General features: G+C 35.2%; 1 protein-coding gene and 1 long non-coding RNA gene across 3 annotated transcripts in view; one reads left to right on the top strand and one right to left on the bottom strand.

The window, feature by feature from the left end:
• The window catches only part of LOC107624810, a 5,937-nt gene extending 2,049 nt beyond the window's left edge, over nucleotides 1-3,888 (bottom strand). For both annotated transcript variants that reach the window (XM_021115368.1, XM_016327269.2), the window contains exons 1-8: nucleotides 3,661-3,888; nucleotides 3,508-3,570; nucleotides 3,026-3,158; nucleotides 2,009-2,246; nucleotides 1,705-1,833; nucleotides 1,578-1,627; nucleotides 1,398-1,495; nucleotides 964-1,251 (exon numbers count right to left, since the gene is read on the bottom strand). In XM_021115368.1, the coding sequence (XP_020971027.1) occupies nucleotides 964-1,251; nucleotides 1,398-1,495; nucleotides 1,578-1,627; nucleotides 1,705-1,833; nucleotides 2,009-2,246; nucleotides 3,026-3,158; nucleotides 3,508-3,558 (987 nt within the window). In that variant the 5' untranslated portion in view covers nucleotides 3,559-3,570; nucleotides 3,661-3,888. The remainder of the gene's footprint in view (nucleotides 1-963; nucleotides 1,252-1,397; nucleotides 1,496-1,577; nucleotides 1,628-1,704; nucleotides 1,834-2,008; nucleotides 2,247-3,025; nucleotides 3,159-3,507; nucleotides 3,571-3,660) is intronic.
• Nucleotides 7,405-8,115, top strand: LOC110267443. Its single transcript, XR_002355083.1, has 2 exons — nucleotides 7,405-7,837; nucleotides 7,943-8,115. It is a non-coding gene; the product is annotated as an uncharacterized LOC110267443 (long non-coding RNA).

The following is a 20,428-nucleotide window of genomic DNA, read 5'->3' on the forward strand; positions in this document are numbered from 1 at the left end:
ATTAAATTAAAATTAAAACAAACACGAGTAAACTATAGCAGCAAATAAGTAAAATCATGCGCTATACCATTCAATTATGTAATGACTGTATATAGGAAAACTATTTTCATTGACTTGAGACAAGATCCTTGGACTTCTTAAATAAGTTAGCCAAGAACAAACTTAACCCAATCTATAAAGAAGGGAAGTAATCGACAATAGGATCTACTAGAATATAGTAGAGGAGGACATATTAAAGTCTGCTGTCCATTCCTCACGTTTGTCAAAGAGAAGCAACTAGTAAAGGAATAATGTATTTACTTTGTACTCTATAAATTTAATTCAAGTTTATGCCTATCGGAAAAATTGTAAATTACAGTTTACAGGCATTTTAACCTATTTAAACAAACTTATGAATTTAAGCCTTTTGCCCTTTTGGCTAGCTGAGGCATCTATGCATTCACCCAAAGTCTTAAAGACTAGGCTCGGCCTCAGAGAAAGCATATGATAGTAGAAAGCGAAGCTAAATAGCTTGCCTTTGGAAAAAAACAAGGGCTGAGTCTATTAGGCAAAGCTATCTAACCAATTTCCATCCTTTCACCACAGCTTAATAGAATTAACACCAATGAGATGTAATGCAAGTTGATAAGCTTGATATGGATGTTATGTCCGAGGCCTGCTCAAAAAACTAGAAGTTCATATGTTCTCACTGATGTTAGAAGTGTTGTGTGCCCTAGGTCAGAAAAACTTTTGCTGATTAGCTTATATGGTTTTCCTAATAAACAGGCTAAACTGTTTTTGTAGCCATGTGCAAACTACGTAAACATCGGTGCACAGAGTAGGAGTATTTCTCCAATATCTCTGCAAGGAGGTTACTTTGGAAAACCCTGAAGAAAATTCTAGATAGCAGTGGTCAAGGAAATATAATTTAATCAAGAACAATGAAGAAGAATGGAAAGGAGATAATAGAAGAACTCAACATACCTTAATTACTTTACAGATAAGAATCTCAGTAAGTTTTCGTATATTTACATAATCGCCAAGTTGTCCTTCTCGCAGTAGATCTGAAGCTATTGGAGTACCACCATATGGACTTTGTGCTAATGCCAATCCAGCAACCTTATCTTTCAAATCAGACCAATATAATGATAAAGCAGCTGCTGCATCTACTCCTCCCTTGCTATGTCCAAGAAGCAAAACACGTTTGTTTGAACCCCAAGAAATTTCCTCAATATACTCTTTTAGCTCTCTGGCATTTTTCTCAACTGAAGCCTATAATTAATGATCACTCAACATTCAGTAATAGAACATAATAAGAATATGAATGAGATATCTGCATAAAAAGTAGAGTAAGCATTTTCATGAGAACTAGTGAATAACTAATATCCTCAATCATTGTTATTACTATTATGATATACCTCACTATGAATCTTAGCAATATGACAAGTCAAACCCATTTTTGAGAAACTGGCCTTTGTATTGACAAAGTAGAGTGGGCCATGATTGCTAAAAAGACCTGACAAAAGGCAGAACAGTTAGTAGCACCAAAAACAAGGTTGCATGGTTGATCTCATATTGAGCATAAGCAGTCACTTTACCTGGTATTAACAAATAAATCATAGAATTTGGTAACCTATGAACACCATGCCTGTCAAAGTAAGAACAACTAAGTTAGCAAATCACTTATAGCTAGCATTTTAGGGAAAAACAAAACAAGATGCTCACTTGATTTCATCAAGAATCTCATGAAACCTCTCCGTTCCATCTTCAACTGGGGGCATTCCAGGATCACGTCCAAGCCATCCTATATCATCGGCAGATCCACGCACAGTCCTCCGAGCCCGCTCAATCAAGCTGAAGCAAGTAGAAGAAGGAAAATGTGTAGTTTAAAAACATGGTGACCTATACAAGAAGTATTTACTAGGTACAGTATGTGTATATATATATAATGAAATAATTGAACTGAATGAAGACAAAAATGATGCAATATTAACAGTCAGATTCATGTTTGTTTCTTGGCAAACAATACCTTTGGAAGAGGGGAATTCCAGTTTGTCCAGAAGGATTTGATCTTACTAGTGCACCGGCATTTCCTGATGAATCTCCAACAGAAGTCTCTGTGATGTCCTCATTTGTATTCAGAGGTGCATAAGAAGTTTGAAATGTTTTATTAGAAGAAGATGCCTCAGTTTCCCCTGAAGCAAAAGACACAAGCTCTTGTGCATGAACGCCAGAAGAGTCACTGGAATCTCCAGAGGAATGTTCTACTGAAAATTTGATAATAGCCTTGAGGTCAAAATTGCAAAACTAAATACTTTGTAGTGAGTACAATATATATAATATGATTGTACAAATAATGATAACATGAGGGAAGGTAACGCATCATAGAATTGTTAGGACATGACAATAAGTCATTCATATTAAAAAAATTTATGTATTCAAAACTACAGACATCTAAGATTCAAATATTTAGAACAGGAGCATATTGAAAAGAATCTAAGTCCTACATTCACACTTCTAGACCATCATCATCACAGGCATGAACACTTAAAGCGTAAAACTATATATTTCTAAAAAATAATTAGATCTCTAATAAACTCTATCTAGAAAAACCATGTTTAAGTTAAAGGTCAAACATTTTACTGGAGAGTAACACTTTGCTATCAATATGTCTCTATTAGTTTTACAGAACCACATTAAAGAAAACTAATAATAATCACATATATTGTGGCTTTGCCAAGGCCTGTAACGGCAAACATTCATTTCACCATAATTCGAAAGCAATGTGATCAAATTCTAGAATATTCAATTCCCAAGCATAAATAAATTTTACAACAGTTGAAGTGTCATAAAACGTATATCATCTTTTCTACTCCAAACTGAAGTCAGATGACTAAGTACCTCCATATTTTTTTTAACTGTTTTCTTTAATAATTCAGCTCAATTATTTTCTCTTAAAGTGACTGGCTGCATAATTCCCCAAACTCATGAAAGAAAAAAGGGATTCAGCTACACCCTGGAAGAAGTAATTAGAAAAGAAGCTTGCCTGAATAATCATAGAAACAACCAGTAAGGAACGACGTTGTTTGTGAAAGATAAGCAGCAGCTTCAGTGAGAGAAGGAACAGATGAAAATATCTGAGGAACAAGTCCATCATTTGCCAAGTCATTTCTTTGTCCCTATAAAAGATAAGTAATACATTCAATCTTCAATTTTTTTGAAAAAAAAATGATAAAAACGTCAATATTGTTTTTTGATCATAAAAGGCCACCTCCAGAGAAAAGGGGGGAAAATCAGCACAATATTCAATTAGCAAAAAATCAATTCGAACCAAACTAGCATTGATAGCGAAGATTTATATGCAAATTGAGCAACAATAAATGAAAAACCACTAAATGCAGCTAACTGCAATAGAAAGGAATCGAAACATTGATGATGGGAAAATGAAAGCTCTATATAGAAAGCCCAAAGAATAAATCAAAATAAAAAGGAATTGAGAAAAAGAAAGGGAGGAAAAAGTTGCGTTACCATTAACGGCGTGTTTGAGTCCGTACGCTGTATATTGGGAGATTGCGCCATGGAAGCAAGATTCTGCAGAACGCCGGAAATTAACTTTGTGTTCATATAATAATTATATTATATTATTGAATAATAAATACATAAATTTATAAAAAAAAATACCTTTGTGGTGTTGTGAATTAGCGATGGGATTGTAGCAAATCGAAGTTGAATCAGCGCACGGAGAGGGAGAGAGGGAGCGTTCTTAGAAATCGAAATTGAAATTGAAAGATTGAATAGTTAATAGTTAATAGATTTAAATTAATTAATAGTTGGTTCTGCCTTCTGCGTTCCATGTTAACGAGGGGTAACAAATAACAATTTAGGAAAAGGATAAACGAACGAGGAAAGCAGACGCCAAACGAGACTACGTCGTTTTGGTTTGCAAGAATTTTTCTTGCCTCAATAATCATTTTTGACTATGAAATATTTGAATGCAAACATTAAAACTAAAGTTAGAAAAAATAGCAAATAAATATCTGACCTTTTAAGTTTTTGATAAATTCATCTCTGACGAAATTTAAATACAAAAAGATTTTTGATTTTAACAAACGAAAGACAATTTAATCTTTTCATCCATTTGTTTCTCACACACCAAACAAAACTGGCTGACATAGTTAAAACGGTGTCCGTTACGGTGCCACATTGGAAGAAGGATAAAGTTTAAAAGACAAAAAATTCTTAGCTGTTAAAAATGGCATCGTTTTAAATGTTAGTCCTAATGAGATTTAAATTGGGTAGAGAAACGGCGCATGCAGTAGCTTATCATAGTTGTTCATAGTGGTGTTAATTAGATTAATGGTCAGTGATGAATGCTCTTCAAGCACGAGACGAAGCAGAGGTGGAGATGGCGAACGACACGAACGCACAGTTGGAAATGCGACCCCATATTCGGTGCAAGTTGGAGATGAGAAAGATGGTGTTGCCCTAAAATACTTCTGCGGGGTGTATGTCATATTTTACATGTCGAAGACAAATACCAACTCGAATAGGCTATTTTTTGGATGCCCATTCTTCAAGGTAAGCTTGCAATTCTTCATGTATGTGGATGAAGTTGAGTGTTTTTTACCAACATATTTTTATTGTATTCGAATCGATTTAGGTGAAACAACCACATTGCAAATTTTTTGTATGGGTTAATGAGTACATTGGAAGAATTAGATGCATAGAATTAACAAGGACATTGGGTGACAATCAAAGCTTTGATGTTGAAGAATATTTCGAAAAGACTATGTCTGTTGACTGTTTTAGTTAATATGAATGGAAGAATGAGGTTTAAATTATCCATCTAGATTCTGTTGCCATACAATGTTTGTAAATTAATATATTTATTTTCATTTAATCAATCTAAGACAAAAACAAGCCATAACATAGTCAATGACTATAACATTAAAAAAGCATAATTCATTCAATCAACCTAAACCATAACATAGGAATGTTGTCATATCGTAACATAATTAAGTCTGGCAAAAAGAAAATATAGCAGATATATCAAATAATTTTTTAAAGTACTAACTCCAAAAGTAATTAAATTGGCTAAAAAGACGTTTGCCAATATGTATTATGACCAAATAGGTTGAGTAATACCCCAAATAGGTCCCCAAGAAATTCACGTTTAGACAGATTTGTCCCCAACAAAATTTAACTAAAATTTTGTCCCTGACTTTTTTAGCTATATACCAGATACGTCCCCACACCAGGTTGACCCGGTCAGGTCTAAGGTTGACGTCCTACATGGAGGTAACGTGGCTGACATGTCCGGTTAAGAGCGACGTGTCACTTCCAAGACAGTTTGGTCCTTGTGCTCGCTGGACAAAACGACGTCGTATTGGAGGACAGCAGAACGACGTCGTTTTTTAGGGGACAAATAGGTCCCCGCAATGGAGGGCAGTACAATCAAACGACGCCGTTTTATTTGGGGGCCAATTTGATATACAAGTCTCTTCATATTCAATCATTTGGTGAAATTACTCCATACCCCATTAGCTCTGCTAGGTTTTACGAAGAAAACCTTTTCATACCTCCATCAACATTGTGCATACTCATTGCTCTGTCCATACTCGTTGGTGACATTGATCGTGAAAGTGGTTGTGAAGGCAATTGGTTCGACACCCAACTGATCAAGGTTAGCGAAACATATTTTTTACTTGATTATTTTTGAATTTCTGATTTTGGTTGCATGCATTGTTGTGGATAGTTGTAGTGATTAGCGATATTGGATATAATAGGAAATGAGTTGTACTTCTTTATTTGTTGGTATTTAGATGTCCGAAGATGTGGTCCCGGTGTTTTATCATGGTGAAATCTTTGTTCGAGATAACAAAGGTGTCTTGGTGGTGAAAAGGTTTCCCTCGATGGATGTTGACGTCATTTGCTTCTTTGACTTGAAGAAACTTTTTTTAGACTTGGGATACCATGATTATAAAGCTATGTACTGGTATGATCCCACATCTGAAACTCTGGAGTCTGATCTACACCCTATTCATAGAGATAAAGAAATCAGAGCCTTACAGAAGAATAAGATACAGAATGAGGATACAGATGAATTTTACATATATTTTGACCATTTAGTACTGGAAGGGGTGGAGGAGATATTATCTGATACTGATGAAGGTGCTGTGGAGGTAGTTGTTGAGGATGCTAGGTTGGACAATGATGCAGACATTGAGAGTAGTTCTAATGATGATGATCGGTATGAATCTACAGAAGATGAGCCATATAAGCCCCCACCCTCAGACTATGGTTTTTTTTTATTCAAGTGAAGATGAGAAGTGTTAAAAAGAATGGTGGAATGAAAGGGAGAAAATGTGATAAGGGAAAGAAAAAAACTACAATGAAAGCTTTAAAGCCAAATGTCAATATTACTAGAGATGCCAAGGCTAAGACCCAAGGTAAAAAGGCAGGGTATAAGAAAGATGGATGTGCTGTAAGTGGTGGAAGTAGGCCTGAAGTGAGGAAGAAGGGTGATGGTGGGCCAAGGGCCGTTGGGCCTAACAATGTTGAACCAAGCCCAAATGACAATAATGGGCCTCATCAGGGTAATGGGACTGAGCCTAGGAAACCTTCAACCTTTGTAGAGGAGATTGGAGTGGAGCCAAGGGATGAGTCAGATATTGATTTTGAGTATGAGTCAGAGGCCTTCTTGACTCCTCCAGACTCAAGTGATGAAGGGGGTGGAGGATTTAATTAGCCTCAATATGATCCAAATGCTGAATTTGGAGAAGTTCAATTTCAATTGAGGATGGAATTTGAGACTTTAGACCAGTTCAAAAAGGCTCTAAAGGACTATACTATAGTTGAAGGCAGAAGAATATTTTACATCAAGAATGATAAGAGGGGGGTGAGAGCAGCATGTGTTCATGGAGGGTTTATGGCTGGAAAGGAGATACAGAAAGATAAGGCCAAAGCAAGACTAAGAGCTAAGAGAGAAGCTAAGGCAAAGGAGGATGGATCAAATGGAGGCAAAGAGGAGAATGCAGTTGATGACATTACAGCTGAAGCCAATTCTACTGAAGTTAACCCTGAACCAGTGGCTGATGTTGTTGTAAATGATGGAGTTTAGGGTGACCAAGATCAAAATGCTAGCAAGACAAGGTCTGAGGCAGTAGGTGATAAAGAACAACATAAGAAGAATTACTGTCCTTGGATTATTTACTGTGCTAGGAACTCTAGGTCCCGGGGCTACCAGATTAAGACCTTTAATCCCGTGCATACTTGTGGTAGAGAGTTTGGAAGCAATATGGCCGATCAAAATTAGGTTGCGAAGAAGTTGTCAAAAAGACTTCTAAGTCAACCAAGGCTAACCCATGCAGAGGCTTGGGATCATATAAAAATTGATTATAATGTGATAATTAGTGATAAGATGTTGTATAAGGGTTTGAAGATAGCAAGAGAGAAGTATGTTGGTAATGAGAAGGCTCAATATGGAAAGCTTAGAGATTACCTACAAGAACTACACAGAAGCAATCATGGTTCAACTGCTCTGTTAGCAGTGGAGCCTATTCCCCAGTCCCCTCCACTGTTTGACAAGTTGTATGTGTGCTTGGATGCTTGTAAAAAAGGGTTTAGGGCTGGTTGTCGACCGTTGATAGGGTTAGACAGCTGCTTCCTGAAGGGTTATTATGGAGGACAACTGCTGTCGGCGGTAGCACAAGATGCCAACAATCATTTTTATGTAATTGCATACGCAGTGGTTGCTAGTGAGACTAAAGAAAGTTAGAAATGGTTTCTAGACTTGTTGCAAAATGACTTAGGCCCTGCTGCAGTTGAAGGGTGGAACTTCATCAGTGATCAGCAAAAGGTAAATGCTAGCTTTGACTACTTTTTTGTTGACTGTGATATTAAATTTACTCTTAATTTTGTTACACTCATTAATTTAGTTATAACACACTTCAATGTTGTATAGGGTCTGATGTCGGCGATGAAGGAGGTTATGCCGAATGGCCATCACAGGAACTGTGTTAGGCATATATGGAGGAATTTCACCAATAAGTACAAGAGCAAGCAGTTGAAGAATGTCGTCTGGGCTTGTGCTAAAAGCAATACGAAGGCAGAGTTCAGAGAGCACATGAATAGACTGAAGAAGGTCAACCAGGATGCATGGGCTTACCTTGCAAAATTAGACCCAACATGTTGGAGGAAATCACATTTTAGTCACTGGCCGAAACTGGATAACATCACCAACAACATGACAGAGGTGTGGAATGCTAAGATAGTCCACTACAGAGAAAAACCCATTTTGACAATGCTGGAAGAGTTGAGATGCTACATCATGAGGAGGATGGCCCAGCATAAGAGAGTTTTGAGCACCTACACAGGCATAGTGGCACCAGTGCAACAAAAGAGGATGGATGACATCATGAAAGAATTCAAATACTAGACTACTCAATGGACTGGTGATGATGCTAGACAAATTTTTGAGGTGCAATATCACATGAAGAAAGTGGGGGTGCATCTAGGGAACAACACATGTTCTTGTAGCATGTGGCAACTTACAGGTAATGGTTACATTTTCCTTGGATTAATTTCTTAATTAGGCTTGTTGGGTTTAACATTCTGATATATTCATGATATATTAATCACAATTTCAATTTGACTGAGACACCAGGGATCCCTTGTGTGCATGCAATGGCTGCAATAGGCAGAAGAGGAGATAGACCACAGGGATATGTCCATCAATGGCTGAAGATGGATGCATTCAGGGCTACCTATGCTCACTAGTGACACGTCGCTCTTAACCGGACATGTCAGCCAGGTTACCTCCACGTAGGACGTCAACCTTAGACCTGACCAGGTCAACCTGGTGTGAGGACGTATCTGGTGTATAGTTAAGAAAGTCAGGGACAAAATTTTAGTTAAATTTTATTGGAAATAAATCTGTCTAAACGTGAATTTCTTGGGGACCTATTTGGGATATTGCTCCAAATAGGTTATTAAAAAACTAACATTTGTTTTCAAAATAAGTTAAGAACAACTATGTCAGACACCATTGTGTTGGAATGATGATGGGGAAGCTAGTGTCTTAGGTCCAAACTTAGTGTAAGAAACTACTGAGAAGATAAAGGAGATTCGTCGAAAGATCCAGACAGCACAAGGCCGACAAAAGAGCTATGCCGATAATAGACGTAGACCCTTAGAGTTTAGTGAGGGAGATCATGTCTTTCTAGAAGTAACTTCGATTACTGGAATAGGTAGAGTCCTTAAGACTAAGAAGCTTAACCCACGATACATAGAACCTTTCCAAATACTTAAAAGAGTCGGTCTAGTAGCTTATCAAATAGCCCTTCCTCCTTATTTATCAAACCTTCATGATGTTTTTTTTATGTCTCACAACTTAAGAAATATGTTCCCGATGATAGTCACGTTTCACAACCAGAAACAGTACAGTTATAAAATGATTTGACATATCAAGCATCACCAGTTCAGATCGTAAAAAGAAGTGATAAGCAGCTAAGAGGCAAGACTGTTCGCTTAGTCAAAGTAGCATGGGAACCAAGAGGAGAAGAAGAGCACACTTGGGAATTGGAAGATAAGATGAGAGCTGATTACTCGCATCTATTCTCAGGTAACTGAAATTTTGAGGACAAAATTTTCTTTTAGGAGGGTAGAATGTAACAACCCTGATTTTCGAGTACATGAGATCTTTTCTGAAAGTACGGATTTCTCCGGAAGATCAGTAATGGGAACACCTCTGCTATATCATCAAGCATCTCAATCCTCATTATCATTATGTCATCCTTAAGCTAGAACCTCCTTTGAGGCAAGCTTGATAATGCAATCACGAAGAACCTAGTTTTTGAACCGTATCGGTTGGCAGTTTTGATTCTGATTTTCGTAAATAGTCTCTGTTTGACGAACCGGACTCGATTCATGAGAGGAGAGAGATAATAGTATAATATTATCATTATATTAGTATTATAAAATGCTTGAATGATATTATAAGGTTACCTGGTCTGTTTTTGTTAAAAACAGAAAATCGGTTTAACCGGGTTTACGGTTTACTGGTGCAGCTTAGCACCAACACTCTCTGATGAATTTAGCAATGCTAAGGCCTCATTATACATGTAATATTCTCATAATAAATATGTTACTAGTGTCATTTATGCTAGTAGCTCAGAAAATAATTTTTAGAGATGTTTTTACGAGTGTTCCAGTACACTTAGTTTTAGTAGTTGTACACCAGAGATATTTTAATATTATTTTAATCCACCTCCAAGCCAACCAATCACAACTCACCTTACACCCCCCAAGACCTCCAAGGCTGTCTCATTTCATCATTTTGGCTGAAAATAACAAGAGAGAAAAAGAGAGAAAAGTTCTTAGTTCCAAATCTTCAAAGCTTGATTTCTGCTGAACTAAAACTCAAATCAAAATTCCAATCCGACCAAAATGATCCTCTCTTCTTTCTCTACATGATCATATGACTTATCAAGGTTGGGATCAAGGTGAGTTGGCTGTACCATCTCTCTTTTGATTCAGTTTCAAGGAACTTTAAGCGCAGAATCTCATAATTACCTTCATAAAACACTTAGAGAGTGGTAAAAACATATTAGTGAGGCAAAGATAAATAAAAGATAAAAGTTGAAGAAAAGATAAAAATCGAAGAAAGAGTCTGTAAAGTTTTAATGACAAAAAAACAGACAGAGACTAGTGAACGAACTAGGGCAACATAGTTAGTCCTGGAATTGCGAATAGGGTTAGGTATTATATAAAAAGTTAAACTGTTTCAGTATAGACTTAATGAACCTATACTTGGGACAGACTAACTATTCATACCAAAATTTACATAAGCTTTAAATACATACGTTAAACAGAGAAATCAGAGCAGAGTAAAGAAACACAGAGAACGGAGTAACCAGAGCAGAATAAAGGGATACAGAGAAAAGAGTAATCAGAGCAAAGTAAAAAGACAAAGGAAAAAGAGTAATGTGATAAAGAGAAATGGTTTGAATTAAGATGTTGTAAAAGTGAAAGATGTAAAGTTTGTACAGTATGATTGAACAGAGAAAAAAAGAGGTACTGCATAAGAATGTGAAAATGATGATGAATAATGAGAATGATGATGAATGATGATAATGAGAATGATTATGTGATGATTTGTTGCTTGAGGCAACCCAAGAGATATTTATTTGTTGCTTGAGGCAACCCAAGAGATGTGTTTATTCATTTGTTGCGTTAAGGCAACTCCAGAAATACTTGTATGATCATCTGCTGCAATGAGGCAGTCAGATAGATAATGGTGTGATCACTGAGAACGCTTTCCTACGGTACAGATCCATATTTTATTTCTGTAAGGCAGAGGGGTTATTTCCTGCTACAGAAGTACCGTGACCACCTGTTCCATTTCTGTAGTGACAGAGGGGTTATTTCCTGTATACAGAAGGTGTGTCGGCATACATCCCTGCAGTGGCAGATGTGTTATTTTCTGTATGCAGTGGACCCTATGGTGGCAGAGGGGTTATTTTCTGTACACAGGGGTATAGCCAATAGGAAAGCCTTATCCAGACAGAGGTTGCTGGATAACGTCGGGAGCGGGTTAGTAACCGACAGATGAGCTCATTACCTGCACTAGGGCTAGACATGCATCATACTTGGTTGCGCATTTCCTTTGTTATGTTTGTGGTATAAATGTATGCTTTCCTTGTTTGTATTCTATTCTCTGCGCTTGTGATATTTTCTTGTATTCTTCTGTTTGTGTTCTGTTATCTGTTTTCTCTATCTTCTCTACTTATCTGTGTTTTCTAATTACTGCTTCCTTGTATTTTGCTAATAGTCTGCTAAACAACATAGAATTAATGAACGTAACTAATAACCCCGACCCTACTAAGAACTCCCCAGTTCTTACCCCTTCTCTCTCCCTTCCCCCTTCAGATGGAAGTAAGAGTACCTTACCATAGTTCGCTGATAACCGTTCGCAAGAAGAGGATTCTGCTCTAGATAGTCTTCTGAGTCTAGGGTGAATATCATTCTTTGATTATATGTAAATACTGTGAGACCAGCCAACGTCTGCACCCCTTCGTATGCGCACTTTAACCTAAATCCTGTGTACAAGATTCCTATTTTGTGGATACTTCATGAAGTACCAGAGAGACGTCCTGTGGAAAAGTCTGATCGTGCAGAGGAGTAGCAGATGATGTTCTATCTTTTGATGATGTTCCACCTGACTTGAGTTGTGAAGACTTAGAACGTACTTTCCCTCGCTTTAGTAGTTTAGAGGGACTAGGTGAGTATAGAGTCTAGGCTAGCCTAGGTGCCAGCTTAGGGACCTCTTGAACAGGTCAGGACCTGGGATGTTGTATGTACATATATGTATATAGATATTATTTAGCTATATTTAGGGGTGTTCTAACTAACAGTCTATATGCTAATAAATGCTGAATCACCAAATGTTGTCGACTACTTGTGATGTATTTATGTGTGGTTGCTTATAACTATTTTATCTGTTATCAGCTGTGAGTTGGTTATTAATGATTCCGTCTATTAATCCAAATGTTTTCAAAAAAAAAAAAGTACCTCGCTAACTAACTACGCTTTTAACAACGAATCAGGCTCATATAATAAATAATAGATAATATATAAGATGACAAATTGGTAGCACTCAGTTTCTGGTATGTCCTAGGCATACTGAAAATTGGGTCGTTACAACTGCAGCTACCACCAGTCAGACAGCATCTGGAATGTTTAAATTCATCCCAACACTGGGATTGAACTAATCTAAGAAGAAATAACCCCTTTAAGAATCAGTATGCAACTTATTATAAAAATTATATTTTATTATGTTTGAGGAAATATAACCTCTTTGTTTAGTTTGTTTTGGTGTTCTCTGTGTTTAAGACAACAGACCTTTTGTTTAGTTTGGTTTCCTTTTGGTGTATGTTGAAGGAAATAGAACTTTGTTTTGTTTCATTTGATTTATGTTGCTACTGAATCAAATTACTTGTATAGTTACAATGTTTTTAATATCCGTTAAGTCACCCTTTTGATATATGGCTGCAACAACCCAAAAGCAATGTATTTCTTTTATCCCATTTGACCACAATTAATTTAATCAATATAATGCATGTCCATCTAATATCCATCTAACCATAAATACACATTTCAATACAACAACTTGATTATTAACATAGAATCCAGTTTGCCTAAACAGCAACCACAAATATACAAAACACAACCACACCTATCAATGCACCAACTATTACACCCCTAAGAAAATAAAAAACATTATGCTTCTTCACAAATTGGTTATCCTCATCTTTCTTCCGCAACAAATCCTCCAACTGCTTCACTCTCTTATCCAAGCCATCATTCAAGCTTACAACACCTTCATCACCCGTACCAGTGTCCATAGAAGCCAATCTTTGCCCTTCGACTACATCATCCATCGCATATCCAAAAATCTCATCAAACCATGCAAAAAAAATCACAATAACCTTGCTTTTCCTACAATCACAACAACAAAATGGCAAACAATTTTACTGACCCATGGCAATTATCACACATGACACAATAAAAACATTCTCCAGTACCTTGAAATAGGGACAACCAAAGAACAACCTATTCGGGTTTTCTGCCGTCCGCGACCTGCATATTACAGCTAATGTTCTGCACTTGCACTTGGGATGTTCTCCTTTTCTCAGTCGAGCCCTCCCGAATCCAGTCGTCCCACTGTCAGCACTCAACTCGCCACTAATACTTCTTCCACATCATCTTCGACTTCCAGTTGACGTCGTCCCTCCACTAGCCATCATCAACTCCAGCAACCATCATCAACTACACAACCTAATTTTAAAATGGCCCCCCAAATAAAACGGCGTCGTTTGGTTGCATTGCCCTCCATTGCGAGGACCTATTTGTCCCCTAAAAAATGACGTCGTTCTCCTGTGCTCCAATACGACGTCGTTTTGTCCAGCGAGTACAGGGACCAAACTGTCCTGGAAGTGACACGTCGCTCTTAACCGGACATGTCAGCCAGGTTACCTCCACGTAGAACGTCAACCTTAGACCTGACCAGGTCAACCTGGTGTGAGGATGTATCTGGTGTATAGCTAAGAAAGTCAGGGACAAAATTTTAGTTAAATTTTATTGGGGACAAATCTGTCTAAACGTGAATTCCTTGGGGACCTATTTGGGATATTACTCCAAATAGGTTATTAAAAAACTAACATTTGTTTTCAAAATAAGTTAGGAACAACTATGTCACTTTTTTCTGATTCTTAAAGCTTGAATTTTCTATAAACTTGAACATCCTTGTTGTGGCACTACTTGCTGCTTCTAGAATCTCCTTTGATGCTCCTCCAGTTGATGTTGTCACATTTTTTGAAGCTGGTGGAGCAACTTAAGTGTGACTTGGTGTTGGTGCAGCTGGTCTGATGATTGATTGCTTTGGCCTAAATTGAGTCGGTGTTTTAAAATGAATTTGGACCCTTGTCTTAGTTGGTGCAGCTAGTCTTGGAGTAGTTTGTGTTGGTGCAACTGGTCTTGGAATTGTTTGGGTTGGTGCAGCTGGTGATGGAGTTGGAAGGGTTAGTGTAATTGTTCTTTCTAGAGTTGCTGATGGACCTGGTAAGCCTTGAGGTGGGACTGTTGGAGTGTTCTGGCCAACCTGCACCAAATGAAGATGTACAAAGAAGTTATACTGTAATAGTATTTTAAGACATACAAATCCTTCAAGATCTTTAATGAAGACATATAAATCCTTGAAGATTTTTATATAGACATATAAATCCTTTAAGTTTATTAATGAAGATACATAAATCCTTTAAGTTTTGTAATGAAGTCACATTAATCTCACTAAGTGAATTACCTTAGGCTCCGGAGCTAATTGGGATAATGGAAGTTCCACAAATGATTGACTAGTTGAGTTAGGTTGTTTTGATTTTCTGGTCTTAGGCTTCTAGTTGGGATCAGATGGTGCTCTCTTGCACGTTTTGTAATTGTGACCCTTCTCTCCGCACTTACTGCATGTTACGCGAAATATCTTTTTTACCTTGTTCCCTTGAATCAAATCCTCCACTGGATCTTTCTTTCTTTTATGTACCTTTGACTACCTATTGGCCTCTTGATGAGTGGAGGATCTGATTTGATGTAACCAGTTTTATGCCAATACTCTTCACTGGAAACTGGTTAGATAAAGTGTGCATAAGTGAGATAGATGGACTCTATGCAAAATAATTTGTGCATATAATCTTCAGGCTTGTCATGTCTCTTCCTAATAGTAGCAATGACATAAACACAAGGTATTCCTAGGGTGCAACAATCAGATAAAACAGACAAATTTAGAATATATTTGCCAATTAAACAACATTCTAAGCAAAGTGAAGCTAAGTTAACCTGTTAGTTGCCACATATTGCATGAACAAATATGCTTAATCAAATCGACATCAACTTTTGATGTCTTGCGGCTCACTTCAAACCGCTTTCTCTCGCTGTCACTTGTCCACTTTGCATTTTATCTGTTACTGGGCTTAATTATTCTGCCAAGTCTTTTTTGTTGTACAAAGGCAAGTTTTTCAAGATATGCTGATAGTAGTGTGATATACTTCGTCATTTTTCTCATGATATAATAACGCAAGTCTTCACACATTTTAAGAATGGGCTTCACTCTATACTTACCTATTTTGGCATTCCAGAATTCACACATATTATTTGTGAGAGAATCAATTTTCAGCCCATGGTTAAGGTAAGCCTTTACACATACCTTTGGATCAAATCTTGTAAGATACTCTCATGCCTCCTCATTAATTTTCTTAAATTTTTCTATGGTCTCCACAAACTCAAGGGATTGAACAATTTGCACACTCCCAATCCATATCTCTAAGTTGCATATCCTTGAAACGGTTGATGAAGTTTTTTCACATATACATCACACAATTTTGATTTGGTGCATCTCCCATTACATCTTTTATTGCCTCAAGTAGGCCCTGAACATAGCACAATACCATACACAAGCATAAGCAAATTAATTAAATTGTTCAACAATAACAAAAAAAAAACTGAACAAAATTTCAAAACCACAAGTTTAAACAAATTAACTAAATTGCATGAACAATAACATTATCCAAACATATAATTAAACATCTTCAATTTTATAATCAATCAAATATAAAACATAATTCGAAATATAATTTAGAACATCTTCAATTATCATCTTCATTTTCTTGCAGATCAATAACATCATAGAAATTTGTAAAAATAGACCCTGACCAAAAAAGCGTCTGGCCTACCGGGGAAGTTCGCCCCCTGCCAAACCCCACGGATTCGGCAATGCAGGTTATGCGGACTTTTAAAGTTTGACGATTTTGAATTTCCAGTCTATCCCGCTTTTTTTGGCCGGTTACGCGGGCTGGTTCGACGAATTTCGGCCTGTTTACCGCCCCTACTTAGTGCAGACTACGCCAGGAGACACTGGAGGCCTACGAGTGCCTGAGGAGGCCGAGCTACGATGGAGGAAGAAGGAAGGAAAGGAGTGTGGAGGAAGAAGGAAGAAAGAAAAGAAAGAGAAAAGGAAAGGAAATGGTATTTACAAAATTATGAACAATAATTTAGCAATTGATCATTTTTATCGAACGAAACTTATTTTGTATGGGTATAACTTTAGTTTCAAATTTTCATAGTCAGTTTTGTCAGCGTTCGAATATTTAATAGTTATAAATAGCTATTTACTTTTTTCTTTTAGACAGTTTATACCACTCAACTGCCATGTGCCAATTTCACATTTTTTTCACGACTAAACTATTAAAATAATACTCGAAAATTTACATTGTTGACTTAAAAAAATTTCAAAACATGCTCACGACAAATAATTTTAAAAGATTTAAAAATGCTACAAAAATAAATATATATTAAATATATATTCTAAAAAATTTATAGATCAAATTTTGATATAAATTTTTGCAATTATTATTAAAAATATAAGATAATTTCTTCTTTAAAATTTGGTCATTTTATGTCAAGTAAATTTTTTAAAAAAAATTAGCGTGGATGACCATATTTGTTTGAAAAATAAAAAAAATCTAGAGATCAAATTTCACTTGAAATTTTTTGTACACTTGCTAAATATTTATTTAAATATTGTCACAAAATTTAAATTAAATAGATAAATTGTTTGTTAAATACGAAAATTTTTATCACTTACAAAAATATAATACTCACTTTATTTTTATCAAATTTTCAAATTGTTCAAGAGCTATTTTATGGATAACATATTTTAAGAATCTTTTAATCCACAACTGAATCTTTTAAGTATCGAATTGGTAGTTAATTTATTCTTTATTTAACTACTTTCTTGTTAGCTCTCAAGAATTTGCCAATATCCAAATCAAGTTAATAAGTTTAAAATTTCTAAAAATATTAGTAAAATATTTTATTTAATTTCACATTTGTATTTTTTTATCATTATACACATATAATAAATAAAATAGTAAATTAATAAATAAAAATATTATATATTATTTGTGTGTAAATACACTTTTTTTTTAATTTATTTTTAGTACATATTTTGTATTTAAAAATGCATTCTATATAAATACAAATAACTTGTTTTTTTTTGTGTGGATAATATTGTCATTAATAAATACATCTTTTTTAATTACAAGTTTACAACAATAATAATACAGTTCAGCTATACATCCAAGTGTTTTTAACAACAAAGTTCAATTAAGTTGGTTCAAACTCAACAAAAATTACTTTTATCACACTAGCATGTCAATAACGCAACTTCTTCGTCTTTGTCTTCTTCTTCTATTTCTCCATTTCCTCTTTCTCTTTCTTCTTTTAAATTCGCACACGTAGGTTCTTCGTCTTCTTCTTCTTCTCCTTTTGTTATCATATCACCAACAACACCAACATTTTACTAACAAAAACTAACATTTTTTGAATTTCAATTTATATAATGAACAATATTCAGTTCATTTGGTATTATACAATGATTTTACTTTAATAATATTTTCAGTTCATTTGCAGTTCAGGTGTGTTGTCGATGAATAATTTGTCCCAATGATTGGGGATGACTTCAAGACAAATTGAATGAAATGGAATGAAATCTAATACAATTGAATAAAGTGATAATAAATAGTTTTATTTTTTTGCTAAAAAAAGACTCAATCATTAACAAAAACACATCGAATTCATTTCTGGATTCAAATGAATCTCAATTAAACTAAGAAATAAACTGAAATTATTTAATGGTGGCAGTAGAGAAAATCAGAACTAATAAAAGATGTACGTAAAATGTTGGTATTATTAATGATGACGATAACAAAAAAGAAAAAGAAGAAGACACAACATTAAACAAGAATTTATATGTGAGAATTTGGAAGAAGAACCTGTTATGGTTATCACTTATCACTAACAATACTAATATTTTGCTAACATCTTTATTAATTCTGATTTTCTATAGTGACATCATTAAATAATTTCGGAACCGAAAATATTATTAAAACAAAACCATTGTATAATATCAAATGAACCGAAAATTGTCCATTATATAAATTTGAATTCAGAAACGCGTCTCGAATGAACCGAAAATATTATCAAAACGAAACCATTGTATAATACCAAATAAGCCGAAAATTGTCCATTATATAAATTCGAATTCAGAAATACTTGCGTCTCGAATGAACCAAAAATATTATCAAAACAAAACCGTTGTATAATACCAAATGAACCGAAAATGGTGTTCATAAACAACTGAATTTAGCAATTCCATTCCATTCAAAATTGAATAATCCAAACCTCGTCCATTTGATTCGATTCAGAAGAAAAATCCAACTCGCTCTCATTCAGAAGAGGAGGAGGAGGAGAAGGAGGCGCGTAATTTAAAAAGTTATTATAACAATTTGGTTAGACTTAGTTAAGTATTTTGCCTGAATGTAAAATTTTATTCATAATAATAATTGTTCTTCCTTGATTAATCTCCTTTGATCTATAGCTTGTACAGCCTGGATTGAACTCAAATTCTTCTATATTGATAGAATAATTAGTCAATTGATAAAAAATATGGAATATGAATACCTATAAAAGACACTTCAACACTCAAATTAATATTTAATTAGAATTTCGAACATACTTCCCTCGCCTAAAATATTCCTCTTATAAGTGATATGAAGTTATTATAGTCATGTATAAGTTATAACTAATCTATGATGCATGAATATTGACACGGATATAACATAAGATACGTGGATACACGAATTTTAAAATCTTATAAGACACGAAAATACGATATATATATATAAAATATAAAATATATATTATTTCTAAATTCATTTCAAGAATACATGTTAAGAATAAAGTTGGACACATTGACACGTAATGATATTGATGTGTGTCTAAATGTGTCTGAAGAATAATTTTTTATTTTTTATTGGACACGGCAGATACACGTGTCGGATGAATGGCTATAAGTGACGTGTCCCACTCAAAAATGAATAAAACTCAATGAACACTTTATAAATATATAGTGTTCAGATATACACAGTCACCCCACACGAGGACATGAGTTTGACCCTACTTATCTAAATAAGTAACTAACTCCTACAATATCTCCAATTAATCTATAAAGGAAATCTCAACAACCTCCCTAACAAAAAGGAGTAACCAACTCGCCATCAAAAGTAAATCTACTTTAAAAGTAGTTATTAATTTTACCTATATATATATCTTAATATTCTCAAATATTTTTCAAACTCCAATCTACATAAAAATTTATCTAAAATCCAAGGTAGACAGAATCGCGAACTAACTCGCTAAATCGAACGATTTTGCGACTCTAACTCTTCTTTCCGTTCCGATTCTAGTCTTCGTCTTGGATGACAACCATTCGTGCAGAATCGTCGAGTAAAGACGCAGATTCGGTAGAATCACGGTTCTGCTGTCGTGCAGCGTCTAGCAAAGCAAGATGAGGGCGGGAGGAGTATGGTTTCTTAGCCAATTAGTGGTGAAGAGGGAAGAAATTTTAGGTATTGTGCCGTTTTTGCCCTTCTTTAGTTCTCTAAATATGAGTTGTGGATCTTTTTGGGTTCTCTCTTAATCTCTCCTCTCTCAACGAAGTTTGTTGCTCGTTGCTATTGACGCTACTCCAATGAACGTCTCTTTCTCTCTGGTTCCACTAAGCCTTGCCGGTTCCTGCTGTGCTAGTCCTACCATCTAGTTGCTCTATTTCTATTTTTACTTTTTTCAACTATGCGTGCCTCTAGATTTTTCTTATGTTACTGTTCTTATGTTGTAAAAATCTATTATAGTAAACTTTTATTTTGTTGATATATTTATATTTATTTTCACTTACTATTTAATAAAGCATATAATATTAAGTTTATGTGCATAATTTATATATGCTGAAATTGTTTTCAGTGTTTTACTCTCTTTCTATTTTTAATTTGTGATAAATTGAATT

Source organism: Arachis ipaensis, chromosome B02 (genome assembly GCF_000816755.2).
Source record: "Arachis ipaensis cultivar K30076 chromosome B02, Araip1.1, whole genome shotgun sequence".
NCBI lineage: Eukaryota > Viridiplantae > Streptophyta > Magnoliopsida > Fabales > Fabaceae > Arachis > Arachis ipaensis.